At 41.2% G+C, this 14,242-nt stretch overlaps 1 protein-coding gene across 3 annotated transcripts in view; it reads right to left on the bottom strand.

The window, feature by feature from the left end:
• Nucleotides 1-14,242, bottom strand: part of DSCAM (DS cell adhesion molecule) — a 365,261-nt gene that overhangs the window by 111,743 nt on the left and 239,276 nt on the right. For all 3 annotated transcript variants that reach the window (XM_063127558.1, XM_063127556.1, XM_063127559.1), the window contains one exon: nt 1,691-1,858. In XM_063127558.1, the coding sequence (XP_062983628.1) occupies nt 1,691-1,858 (168 nt within the window). The remainder of the gene's footprint in view (nt 1-1,690; nt 1,859-14,242) is intronic.

Genomic DNA, 14,242 nt, shown 5'->3' with positions numbered 1-14,242 from the left:
CTGTGGCCACTAGGGGCTCATCTACGCCAAGCAGGATATTCCACTATGAAAGCAGTATGAAAGCGGTATATAAAAGGCAGGAGCCACACTACTGCTTTATAGTGGTACTGAAGTGCACTGCAGGATTTACACTACTGCTTTATAGTGGTACTGAAGTGCACTGCAGAATTTACACTACTGCTTTATAGCGGTACTGAAGTGCACTGACAACTGTTGGGTCCCTTGGCACATCTAGACCAAGCAGGATATAACACTATGAAAGTGATATGAAAGCAGTATATAGTATGTGTCATGAGCCCCAACAGTTGTCAGTGCACTTCAATACTGCTATAAAGCAGTAGTGTAGCTCCTGCCTTTTATATATCGCTTTCATAGTGGAATATCCTGCTTGGTGTAGATGAGCCCTAGGTTAGCCTGCTGTCCTCAGGTGCTGTGGAAGACACTCTCCCATTGCTAGTGTTGAAGTAAAATTCAATTTCCAGTTAAGTTAGTTTTTGTACATGAACTGAGGGAGGGCGCCATCTTGTCCCTCACCTCAGGCAACAAAAAGTCTCAGGCCGGCCTTTTCAGACTAGCACCTTTTGCAGCTACTCTCATACTATTTTATTTTTTTATTTATTACATTTTTATACTGCCCATCAGCTGAAGCTCCCTGGGCAGTGCACAATTAAAAACTATACAATACCATACAATAAATTTAAAACATTAAAAGTTTAAAAAGCAATGTAAAACTAGCTGCATTAAAAACCAGGGAAAGCCTGCAGAAAAAGGTATGTCTTCTGGAGATGTTTGAAAGATATTATGTTTTCCGCCTCCCGAACCACACGAGGGAGGGTCCTCCAGAGGGTGGGTGCCACCACAGAGAAGGCCCGCAGCTGAGGTTCTTCATGGCAGCATTCCATTCATACTAGAACTGACACCTCCCTTGTATAAAATAACATTGGCTTCCTTACCGCATTTCCCACCCTAAACAGAACATTGACTCCTTAAGGGATCTAGGAAATGACATCAACATTAAAAACAAAACAACTTCAACCTAAAATGGACACCATAAACTATAAGAAAGTAGTGAAACCTACTATCAGGCTTCTCACCTGCTGTAATCTCAGAAGTCAACAAGAGCTTTCATCCTGACTTTATTAGAGGCCTTAGCTAGACCTAAGGTTTATCCTGGGATCATCCTGGGGTCATCCCTGTTCATGTAAATGACACACAGGGTATCCCAGGAACAGGCAGGGACGACCCCGGGATGATCCCGGGATGATCCCGGGATAAACCTTAGGTCTAACTAAGGCCTAAGCATGTATTTCAATACTATTTACTTCAACGTGCTTAGGATCACAGCCTTACTTATCTCATGATGTGACCTTATGTTTACAATCTCCTTCAGGCAAAGTCTTTAGACAAAAAGATTAATTGGGCTTAAAATCCAAACCAGTATTAATTATGAACTTTTGTATATTTAAGGGGCTTACATGTGGGTTCAAGTGCACAATATTAGACTGTTAAGTTGAAAAGATGTTTGAGGAATTTTCTTCGTACCCTGCACAACAATGTGTCACATGTAGAGAGGTTTCTTGACATTCCTTGGCATGGTACCAACTGGTAAAACAAAAACACCAAAAATGCACACGTCCAACAATGAATACCATTAAAGATTAGTTTTAATTAGGGCCAACGCAGAACCTACCTGCTTCGTCTGTGGTGATAGTGAGCTCGTTGCTGGCTTCGCTCTTGCCGATGCGGTTTTTGGCGTACATGCGAATGTTGTAGGTGGAGGAAGCATGAAGGTCAATGATAGTGGCCTGGTTCAGTTGTGGGGAAACATCTTTGGTTCTTTGGACAGAATCCCAGGAGTCTATTTAAAAGAAGTGTGGGAAAGATAATTAATGCCCCTCCATTCCTTGTTTCTTTTTTCTATTTGTTTCAAACATTTAACAAAACCCCAAGCCAACAAACAGCACTGCATTTTGAAGTTAAACAACTTTGGCAAAATAAATTACATTAAGTGGGGGAATTATATTCTCTCTTAGCTCCTTGAATCTACTCAAATGCAACATGGAGGACAGGTTCACACAGATTCACTGACCAGAACACCTAGCATAGTTATGTGCAGTGATTGTGGCTCTTCAGATGCCTCAGGGAAGTTGACAAGCAGGACAAGATTGTTATAGCACAGCAGGCAGGATCAGATCTGCCATTCAATTTCATCTGGCTTGCAGCTGGCTTTCTGAAGATACCTATTAGAGGACCGTCCATGACCCTAGTTCAGGAAGTATGGGCTGTCCACTGCTGCTTCCTCCCAACTGGAACGGTTGACAATGGCTGGGCCCAGGTTCTGCAGTTCTGGCAAAGCCTCTCCTTAGAGAGGCTCTTGGGGAAACACAAGGTGTTGGCAACAGCCCCCCAGCAAGGATGAACATGAAAAGATGCTGCTGAGCAGGTTGTGTGTGGACATCCCTGTGGGAGTGAGGATCAGGCAAACCGCATTCAGGTCTCCTGCCTTGGACTCCCCTTAGGCAGTGGCTCCTCAAACTGCTGCAGCTGAGTCTCTGATGCTCAGTCTGGATTGAAGCAAGAGGCTGCTCATTTCATTCTCACAACAAGGTAGGGAAGAAGAGTTGTGCAGAAGGGAGAAATGAAGGAAGATGCAGTGATTACTTGTGATTCTGGCATTGCTGTGAGGCTTGTCCACCCATTCAAGACACCTTGATGTCTTTCACTGCTCTGTCAACACCTGCACAAGATTGCCTTGCAATAGGAGTCCCAGTAGGAGGACATGTTTCTCAAAAACCTCCTGTCTTCTTGGGAGACAATAACAAGGCCTGCTAAGTAATCCACAAAGCTTTATTTAAGCAATAAACATCACTTCCCACCTGAAAAGAGTCTAATCTCTTGGAACTTTCCCCTAGGCAAAACTATGCAAACTAAGTGAGACAATTGTCCTTTCAAGGACAATGGAAAGCCTTTTCCCAAGATGTGTTAACTTCAGAGAGACTAGTCCTGAGGCGGCTACTGACGCGATGCGAGCTGGGCCAATTTTCTCTCGCCTTCCTTTCGCTCTGCCTGTTTTAGTCTGTGGCGTACTCTAGGATTGGCTAACCTGTCAGTGCGCTCTCCATCAGAAAAATGTTGGCTTCCCACTGACTGTGTATTATTATTATTTGCCCTTGAAGAGATAAGCTCTGGAGAGAGTTCACCACCAGCTGGTGAAGAACCCATGAGAGCTTTCTCCCCCACTGGTACAGGCTAGCCTGTGTCTGGCACCGACTCCTCTACTTCAGAGTCTGATTCTGATTGATTACCTGAAACACCTTCTTCCAACCCAGGGGGAGCAGGGCTAGACATGACAAGCACTTTCCCAAGAACTCACACACTGTTCTCATCAATATAAGAAATGCCTTGTGGTTGGCCAGCCCTGCACGTCCACCAATAAGTTATGTAATGGGCACTGCTTTTAATCTTTTGTCACAGTGGTGTTTCATAGCTACTGGATTTTATATATTTCAACCCCTTTCCAGCAATCCCCATTTGCTTTGTTTGTAACTGCACCTTCACTACTTTCTCCTGAACTGAGAAAATAGTTCTTTAATGAGAAAATAGTCCCCAACTATCTGAATAGTATTAATGTTTTTCCCCCCTCCTGGGAATGCATTCACCCATTGGCTAATGCATACCAATCAATCTTTATTTACAGTCAACATAATTTTGTTTAAAATTAACATTTCTATGTTGCCTTATTTGAAAATGACAACAACAAGGTAATGCACAATGATTTAAATGAATAATGGCACAATCCTATGCTTGTTTAGAAAAAAAGAGCCCTACAACCCAGCATTCCCCAGTCTAAACATGCATAGGATTATGCCCTAAGAAAAAAGTATGCAAGAACACAGTCAGTCATGGTTCCCTTTTTTACATGTGAGCCATAATACAGACGATCTACACCATGTGAGCCAGATCCACACTAAGCAGGATATAGCACTATGAAAGTGGTATGAAAACAGTGTATAAGAGGCAGGAGCCACACTACTGCTTTGTAGCGGTATTGAAGTGCACTGACAACTGTTGGGAGCCATTGACACATATTGCTTTCATACCACTTTCATAGTGCAATATCCTGCTTGGTGTAGATTAGGCCTAAGATTTTACAAAGTAATTTATACCTGAGATTGTTATAGTGGGTAGCAACAGGTTCTCTAGGCTTGCCTTGGGACTTTACCCTCTTCATTTCCTCCACAACACTCATTTTTGCATGTTTATGTGTTAATTAGCATCTGCACATAGATGTGGGTTTGTAAACCTAGTGGTTCTCTGTCACCTTTCAGTCTGACTAAGAGAAAAATGTAACATGAAGGAATGGGCCAGATATTGTTTTGGAGGGGGAGCAGCAACTGTTGTCAGACCACCAAAGGTAAACTTCAAAAGATGCAAGAAAAATTGTAAGGAGAAAAGACTCGTGACTGCAATTGGTTCTGAAGATATGGCCCCCATATTACATGCTCACAGGAACAGACTTCTTGAATGAGCTGTTCTTTTGCATATGGCAGTCACCCAATATATTGTGGTACCAGCTCTCTGGCAAGTTAAAGGAAGGTGAGTGCCTGCTTCTCTCAGCATGGGCTTGACCCCCATGGGAGATTGGGATGAATGCAATGCTCCATAGTTATCCCACACCTAGCATAAGGATAAACGGACATTGCACTAGTAATTTTAAAATGTCTGTTTTATTTCTATGTGTTTTTATATGCTAAAAGTCTCCACTGGTTAAGTCTTTTGTTTTAGCATAAGGCTTAATCCATAATCAACAACTTAGGTCAGCCCTTTCCAACCTAGTACCTTCCAGTTGTGTTGAGCTATAGCTTCCATCATCCCCAGCCACTCAGCAGGCACATTGGACATGCTGGTTGGGGATGATGGAAGCTTTAGTCAACATATCTGAAGGATGCCAGATTGGAGAAGCTTTTCTTTGGGTCATTTTAGTTGCTCTCTTTGAACACATTAGGACATTCTGCTATCTTTCTATCATACCATTTTTAGTTTTTATTATGACATTTTTAAATTGACTTTTTTCCTCTTGCAAGGAAAGGTTGTCCTTCTCTCCATTTTTATCCTCACAAGAACCCTATGAGATGGGTTAGGTGGATGGTCAGAGACTGGCCCAAAGCCACCCAGTGAGCTTAAAGTCCGAGTTGGGACTAGAACCCAGATCTTCTAACTCTCAGTCCAACACTCTAACCACTACCTTTATTAATAATTTATTATTATTATTATTATTATTATTTATTTATTTATTTATTTATTTATATAGCACCATCAATGTACATGGTGCTATACAGAGTAAAACAGTAAATAGCGAGACCCTGCCGCATAGGCTTACATTCTAATAAAACCATAATAAAACAATAAGGAGGGGAAGAGAAAGCAAACAGGCACAGGGTAGGGTAAACAGGCACTGGGTAGGGTAAAACTAACAGTATAAAGTCAGAACAAAATCAAGTTTTAAAAGCTTTAGGAAAAAGAAAAGTTTTTAGCTGAGCTTTAAAAGCTGCGGTTGAACTTGTAGTTCTAAAATGTTCTGGAAGAGCTTTCTAGGCATAAGGGGCAGCAGAAGAAAATGGACGAAGCCATAATGACAATAATAAATTAATAGATGCCTGATATAAGCCCTGTTAAGATATCTGTGGGAATGATTGTATGGTTGGGAGGGAGAAGGATCATGCTGACTGTCCCCACCCACACATTTGCATGATATGGGTCAATGTACAGAGCGATGCACTTATGGCTTGATTCCTCGAAGGTTCTATTGAGAGTTTTGGATCAACATGTGATGTACCTCCCAAACTTGAGAAAGATTCAGCACAGGTTTGCAGACTGGGCTGACACACATTTCCAATCCTCAATTATTATGATTATCAAATTTGGATCACCCTGAAAACCTGAGTACAATCTCTCTAACAAGGTAATGGAAACAAAAAAGTTAGATTACACCAGAAATCTATGAGCAAATGTGGTTGAATGAAGCTACCTTGAGTTCTGCAACCTGAAGAAGAAAAAAATGGGTAACAAGAGATCATTTCAACTCTTTCCTTCTTTTTTTAGTATTACAAAGAAGGATGCCTATATTTTTTTCGGATTTATATAGCTTTCTTGGTACTGTGAATGACTCTCTCAGCACAGTTCTGGAATTTTATGATCCAGGGCCTTAAAAGAAGGTTGCGAAAGGAGATGAAAAATGCGAGCATGAGTCTCATGCTACACTCATTTCAGGTGAAGAAAAGGTGATTTAGGCTGCAGTCCTATACAGAATTACTGGGAATACGTCCCACTGAACTCAGTACGACGTATTTCTTAGTAGACATGCATACAATTGTGCTGTTAGTGTTATATTGAGATACCCTTTCCTGTCTGTAGGAACAGCTGAATAACAGCACATATTGCTTACCTAAAATGTGCAGTCTGCATCCATGGAAATTTTAAAATGGATATTCATATTAAATTATATTATAGCATGTATTATATTATATTAATGTTTCTGCAGAACTAACAGCACTAATTTTCAAACATAAATACTGCATATTCCAGGTTTTATTAACATACTTATAGTCAATTAAAATTGGCCATTTACTATATCTATCTGAAAACTAAGTGTGAATGTTCCTGAAGATGCAGAACTAATTCACATCCCTAATCATACTTCAGCCCTTAGAAACCAATGTGGACAGTTCCACAGTTGGGACTAATTAGTTCAAGCAAGCCAGGAAGGAAATTTATTGGAAAACAATTTCTTCCCTACTAGCTTTCTGATGAGAGTTAGGTGGGTGGGAGTTGAGTTGGGAGTTAGCACACGAAAGCTTTAAGGACATGTTAGATCTCAAAGGTGCTTCTGGGCAAACTAATTAGTTTGGAATTTGTCCTGGAGTACATCCATAATATCTACGTATTTCAGTATTAAATTACATGTGACTCTTGAAGATTCACCCAGTATAGGCAGTATAATTAAAAACTACTACAGGATTAAACAAATTCAATTAAAAATAGGACAAACTATGGAAAGTGTGGAAGAGATGGAAGAAAGTTCATTCCCCCACATTTTCTGTAGGATGAAACAAAATGTTCTTTTGTTGTTGTTGCTGCTGCTGCTATTAGTTACATTTCTATACTGCCCCATAATTGAAGCTCTCTGGATGGTTTACAAAAGATAAAAGCATTAAAATTATATACAAATTTAAAACCATAAAAACATACAACAGACAATATACACAAAGACAACATACATCTAAAAACAACTTTGAGCAATGAGCCAAACCTAAAAAAAAAAGATCAATTAAAATCTCATCATATGTTGCTAAATTAGCCTAGCTATGAAAATAGTTGCAACTCCATTCAATTTTAAAAATTGAAACATCAACAGGGTAATAACTTTAATAGGACTAACCAAAAAGGTTAGAAAATAGTCAGCAAGTTTTGTAGGACTGTTAGTCAGGCTGGAAGCTATGTGAAAGAAAAATAGGAAAAGGTGGCGACAGTTGGGTGGGAGAAGGTGTTTGAGCATGGCAGAAAAGTCTCAGTATGTACCATGGTGTAATTTCAGAAGATTAGGTGATGGTGGTAGGTAGGGGTGTGCAAAGTGGGTCTTCTCTGCCTCAGAATTTGATCTGGAGCTCCGTAGAGGTGATCTTCTGCCTTGATTTCAGAGTAGCTCTCTGCTTCGTTGCATAACCCATCGAAGAACCATTCAGTATTCGGGTAACTGGTATTAACAGAAATGCTTACAAATCCCTTATTTTTAAAGAAAAAGAGATAAAACTTGGCACAGTGATAGGCCTTAAGGAGAACTTTAGCCAAGATTGAATCAGATTGGTTCATGCCTTGATTTTTTAGGATTTTTTTAAAAATCCCCCTACTCCAGCCTTCTCCAACCTGGTGACCTCCAGATCTATTGGAAGGAGCCCCCCACTCACCCCTGCACTGGAAGCCCAGCCACTAAAATAAAGAGCCTGCCTGTGCCTGCCTCAGGTGTAGAAGCTTTTTCACTGACCATGCCAACCAGCCTGCCTACCAGATCGAATGCTCTGCAAATGTTCAAGGTTACCAGATAATTCTGGGGTGAAGTGCACACCCCTCGTGGTAGCTCCTGTGAGCAGGGGCGTCTTTATTATGGCCTCCACTGTTAGATTGTTACATTACAATCTTTAAGATCAAGAAAGTGTTCCCTCTTGACTGTATGATCCATGTGCCAACTTTGAACAGAAAGAGCATGGAACAAAGTGGCTGCTGCACAAGTAAAAAAAATCATCCTTCCTTTAAAAATTACGGCTCACCCTGAATTCCATATGAAAAAAGAATTTTGGGCAAAAACGTACAGTTCTCCAATATCAGGTATCATAGGGTAAACCTTAAGACTCCAGCTACTCCATTTTGGGCTGCCATTATTTATAACTATAACTATCCTATACATTTTCCAGATGTTTATGTGCATGCACAGTTTCATCACGGTATTCATTCATATACCGTTGATTACAGAAACAATCTTGCTGTGCAACTGTCTATACTTTATAGAAAAACACCTATCATATATATTAAAAGTGAATTGTCTGGGTGCTTGTCATTATGTATTCAAAATGGCACCATCAGTCCACAAGAGGCAGGTATCAGTAGGCCTGGGAGAACCCCCAAATCAGTGAAAATCCAAAATATCTTTATGGAAGGAGGAGAAATGGACTAGAGTATCCTGAACAAAAGCATGCCTCAATGCAGTGTTTGGTTCCAGGTCACACTTATAACCTGCATAATATTAAAGAGAAGCCCAAAGATGGGAGTAGGACCTCATGGCTCAATTGGTTGATAATTGGAAATCTGTACCTCTAGAAAAGATAAGCAAATGGCACAAGTGGTGTAGTGAACCGAGAGCTCACAGGGACAGAGTGCCAGGACTTTTTTTTTTATTAGCAGTGGTGCTGATGTCACCTGCCTGCCCCCTCTCAGAATTCCCCTTTCCCTCTGAGTTTAGCTGAAATCTTCACAGTAGCTGTGGGGAAATTGTATTCTCCCAGGGAATATATATGTTATTAGCTATCCCAGTTGTAATTCAAAATATTTAGGGGTGGCTTGGTCATGAATGGACAATTGTTACGTTTACAAAACATCTGTTCCTGGTGGAGATGAAACTGCTAGAACTGGTTTCTTGACATGGATCAATACAGCTACCTGGATTTCTTGACCTTTCTTGGAGGCATGGCTATGGGGACTGTGATGTCGAGTGCTTATAGTTTATCAGTAAACCATGGGTTGCCATGGCAGAGTCTTACACATCCCAGCTAGACTTCTCTGAATTTAAACCTACCTGAGACATTTTATATAAATATTTTACTATCCTCTTGCGTAAACTGGGTTTTAGTAGCTCAGATTAAGCAGGTAATAAGAATATGAGCTGTTTTAGCATAATGCATTTTATATGTTAATGAATATCTTATCTCATTGGATTTACCAGTTTATTGTTTTAGCAACATGCATTGTTGAACAAATGGAAATTAAGTACCAATTACGATAGGTGTATTTTGCATTCATGGCACTTTCACATGTATTCACTCATAAGATTGATTTGCAATTTTTAATGCACATGAAAATTTGCAATTGAATATGTAGTTTTCAATAATTTTCCCTCAAAATGCACATTTTAAAATGCATTTCGATATGTTTGAGCAGAGAACTCAACTTATAAAGAGGTATGAAATCCAGGGGACACCGACATTCTGACTAAGACATTAGTCTGGGAGGGGCAGATGTGGTTAGCTCATATCAGAATTCGCAAAGATTAAATCACAAAATTAGGTCTGTTTTTTCACTCATAGAGGAAGGTTGGGGTTATGTAGGGTTGAAAAACTCAGAATGAAGCAGTATCTCTGCACCTTTAATTTAGTGCTGAATCAAACACTCTCAAATGAGAACATTCAGCTTAAAATTGGGTGGTAGCTGTGAAAGGGGAAAGAAATGGGGATGATTTAGGAGGAGGAAGGCAAAAATCATCTGAAGAGTTCAGGGTTACATTTTAAACGCCTTTTTGTATTATATCAGGAGCCCCCACCAAGGGTCGCCAACCTTTTAGGTTAGTAGGCACATTTGGAATTTTGAAAGAGTGTCATGGGCACTCTCACACAATGGCTGCCATTGGGGAGGCTACTCCATTCATAACATAGTTGCCATAGTGGACACGGCGGGAACATGTGTGTGTGTGTGTGTGTGTGTGCGTGCGCTTATTTAAATGTTCTTCCATATCAAAAACTCACTGCTTGTAGAAAGCTAGCATGCAGGGATGATTTCTAGCATCACTGTCACCTACAATGCATTTGGACATATTACTACATTTAAATAACACCCAGAGGTCTGAAGTGGTACAGTCCCATTAAAACTGTACCCTGTGTCACCCCTCCAAAATATTTGAATTGGTTTTCTTTGTGCGAAACATAAATTCAGATTGAAAGAGATCTAAGAGTCTCTTTCATCAATGATGCATCAGAAACCTTTTACGTACAATTTTACAAGGTTGGGAACTTGCTGAAACAATTTTTATTTACACTGATCTCAAAAACATGTTATATTCACAGAAAACAGGATTGGGAAGATTTATATAATGAATAAATCTGGCAGTTTTGTTCTTTCTTTTTCAACTTTCAGAGTTTTCCGTGATGACGGCCTACATCTATACCACCCTACCTATATATTACCAGATGACAATCACCTATTTACTTTGTATGTTGCTCCATCTAGTGGATCTATGCAGAACAACATTTTTGAACACAATTTCTTTACGCTGTTAATGGTGCTGCTGTTGCGCTTGTTACTCCTACTCCTAGTAGTTGTGATTAGCATTTACGTAGGTCTTTATAGTATGGATGGGGGATAAGTTATTTTGGTTTGTTTTTTGATACGACCTGATCAGAATTCACAAATCTCTTCATAGACGAGATAGAAAGAAGTTGAGATTTTTTAAAAAATGTAAAGATGAGAGGAAGTGAAACTGGCTTTGTGTACAGGGGCTGCCACCACTTTTTCCTGACAGGCTCCTCATCTTTAACAGCTACATGACAGACAGCGACAATGTGGTTGTCTCCATCCTATCTGTACCTTTGAATCTAAGCAGTGCAAATGGGTGAGATTTGATCCAGTAATTTTAAAATGTCTGTTTTATTTTATGTGTTTTTTTATATGCTGAAAAACCCCATGGATTAAGCCTTTTGTTTTAGCATAAGGCTTAATCCATAATCAACATTTTAGATCAGGCTTCTCCAACCTAGTACCTTCCAGCTGTGTTGAGCTGCAGCTTCCATCATCCCCAGCCAGGAGGGACATTGGGCATGCTGGCTGGGGAGGATGGGAGCTTTAGTCAAACACATCTGGTATTCTGGCCCCGAGTCTGAGGTTCTAAACCTCTGATATATACGATGGAAATAACTTGAGATTTTAAGCATTTGGATACAGGAGAAAGTAAGATTGGATACAGGAGATAACTAAGATTGCTGGTAAAAATCCCAGCACTATATATGATGTTTTATATGTAAAAGTTCAATATTTGATGTTTAATACAATGCTGTAATGTTTTTATATCATGACTCTTGTATCTGGCTAAAACCCATGCTGGGTTGCCTTAATAAAATTTGATACAGGAGAAAGTAAAACTGATAGATCGGTCCATCCCTACTTTAGACTCGAATTGTCCAAAGTGCTTCCCATACATTATCTCAGTAATGTTTAGGGTTAAGTATTATTTATTACCTGGGGATTGTTTTCTTATTGCAGGTGGGAGGCTGAAGCTAACAGAAAGATTGCTTGAGGTGATCAAGTGAGTTAACGACTAATGCGAGGTTTGAACTGGGAGTTTTCTGTTTCACAGCTCAAGACTATTAGGCCTTAGCTAGACCAGGCTTTATCATGGGGCAAACCCTGGGATCGTCCCTGTGCATCCAGATGATGCACAGGGGATCCCGGGATCAGGGAGGGATCATCCCTCCCTTGCCCCGGGATAGAGCCTTCCCCTTTGGGCCCGCTTTTTCCGTGGTTTTGGGCTGAGCTCGAGACCATGAAACATGTGGCCCATTTCCGTGGTTTGACCCCGCTCTGCGAGATTACTTGCGCAGAGCTGGGAAACACGCATGGGGCACAACGCGCCTCAGGAGCACTGCAGCCATCGGGGTTAGGGTGGGGGGAGCGGGGAAACTAAATTAAATTTTGAAAAACCTTACCTTCAGCGCACGAGCGTTTGTGCACTCCGTCTTCTTTAAAAATTAAAAAATGGCGGGAGCAACGCCTCTCTTCCTGAGGTCATCGCACCTCACGTGTAAATGGAGGAGGGATCTCGCGTTACTCACAATGTGAGATCTTCCCTCCTCCGTCGCAGTACAAAAGGTAGGTCTAGCTAAGGCCTTAATCACCATGCCACACCAACTTTAAAAGAATGAAAGCCTTGAATCTGTTATCCCTCTTCACATCATTTCATAGGGCAACGTGAATGTTATTTTTAGGTGTGTGAGTAGGGTGACCATATTTTGGAAACCAAAAAGGAGGACAACATAGTCGTCCCCTAAGGGGGCGTGCCCACCCGAACATAGCTTTGGTCACATGTCTGATTTTATAGCACACATTTAAGACAAATCTGTTCTACATAACATCTTAATGTTAACGTCACTGAAATAAAGAACAAGTGAGAGATTCAATGTATCTGAAATTAATGTCACTCACTCCTACTTTTGTTGGTTTTGCTGTACTTTGAAGCTTTTGCTATACTCTCTGTGTTACATTCTCCCCTTCCCTCAAATATCTTTTCTGACTGTATCTTCACTCATTGCAAGCTGCTGCTGTTGTTAATAGGGTTTGCAACTGGCCGGCCGGATGGCTGGCTTTTTAAAATTTCAATTTTTTTAAAAAGCTTGTCTATAATAGTCACAAGTTTCTCTACTCTAACATTAGGGTGGGTGTTGTGGCAGTGAACACTACTTTGCCCATTCACACTTCTCACTTATATTCATTAGCTTCTCAAGGCTTGTGTGTTGGCACCACTTCGCACATCCAGATTTTGAACTCCTGTCTACTTCCTGCACAATCATGCAACTCTGAGACCCTCTTCCTAATGCCCTGCGTTTCATGCCAGCACCATGGGGCTAAGTTACAATAGATGTCTCTGGGTTGTCTGTGCAGCCTCTGTTGTCTCCCACTCTAAGTCATTGCAGACAAACCAAAGCCTCCAGCCTCCAACAATCTCTCTCTCTCCTCCCCAAAAGTCTCCCAATGGTCCAGCTAGGCTGCACACTTGTGGCTTGGGATATTGCTTATTGCAGGTTATTGCTTGGTCATGTCTGGTGACTCTTACATCATCATCATTATTATTGTTATTATTATTATTATTATATCCCACCTTTTGCCCAATACTTTAAAAACCTCTGCCTCCAGCCGCCTCCACCTCCTCTCCTCATGCACAACTTTGATGCACTCTTAAAACACTCTGTGTGGCAAGCCAGCCTCAGGGCCAAGCTACAGTTCCATCTGGGTTGCCTTCAGCCTCTCTCTGCCTTATGCCAGCCTGCCAACATTTCCAGCCTTAAATAATCCCGCACCCTCCTTTCTCTGCCAAAGTCTCCCAATGGTCCAGCCAGGCTGTGCACTTGTACCAAGTGGCTGGGGGCAGGGCAACAGCTTATAGCTTGGTTGCATCCGGTGACTCTTGTTTTTTTAAAAAAAAACTCCACTGCCAGCCACCTCTGCCTGCACCAAAACTAGACTCTGAGACACTCTTAAAAAGGCTCTGTGTGGTACAGCAGCCTCTCAGGGCTCAGCTACAGCCATCTCTGAGTTGTGTCTTCAGTCTAACTCTGTCTCTAAGAGATATGCCAGCCAGCCAAAGCCACAAGTCTATCTAATTTTCTCTGGTATGCATTTCAAATGTTCTGCATTGCATCCCAGCAGTGCAGTCAGAGCCTAGCTCACAAGTGTACAAAGTGAAGTGGAAGGGAAGTGGTAGCGAAGCAAAGCAATGATATGCCAGGTTCCAACATTCGCAGCAACAGGGCATCCGCAAAGAAGAGAGCCTCTCTCTCCACTGGCACCCTACTGTTGGTCATGAGAGTTTTTCTCTAAAGACGACCCTTCACCGCCCATGATGTGGAAATTTGAGAAAAAGGCCTCTGGCCCATTCTGTTTTGCCCTGTGGGCAGCTTTGACTGACCTCTCCTTTCCCACATTTTGATTT

Source organism: Elgaria multicarinata, chromosome 5, assembly GCF_023053635.1.
Source record: "Elgaria multicarinata webbii isolate HBS135686 ecotype San Diego chromosome 5, rElgMul1.1.pri, whole genome shotgun sequence".
In the NCBI taxonomy this organism is placed as follows: Eukaryota; Metazoa; Chordata; class Lepidosauria; order Squamata; family Anguidae; genus Elgaria; species Elgaria multicarinata.
This window is presented reverse-complemented; position numbering and strand designations above follow the sequence as displayed.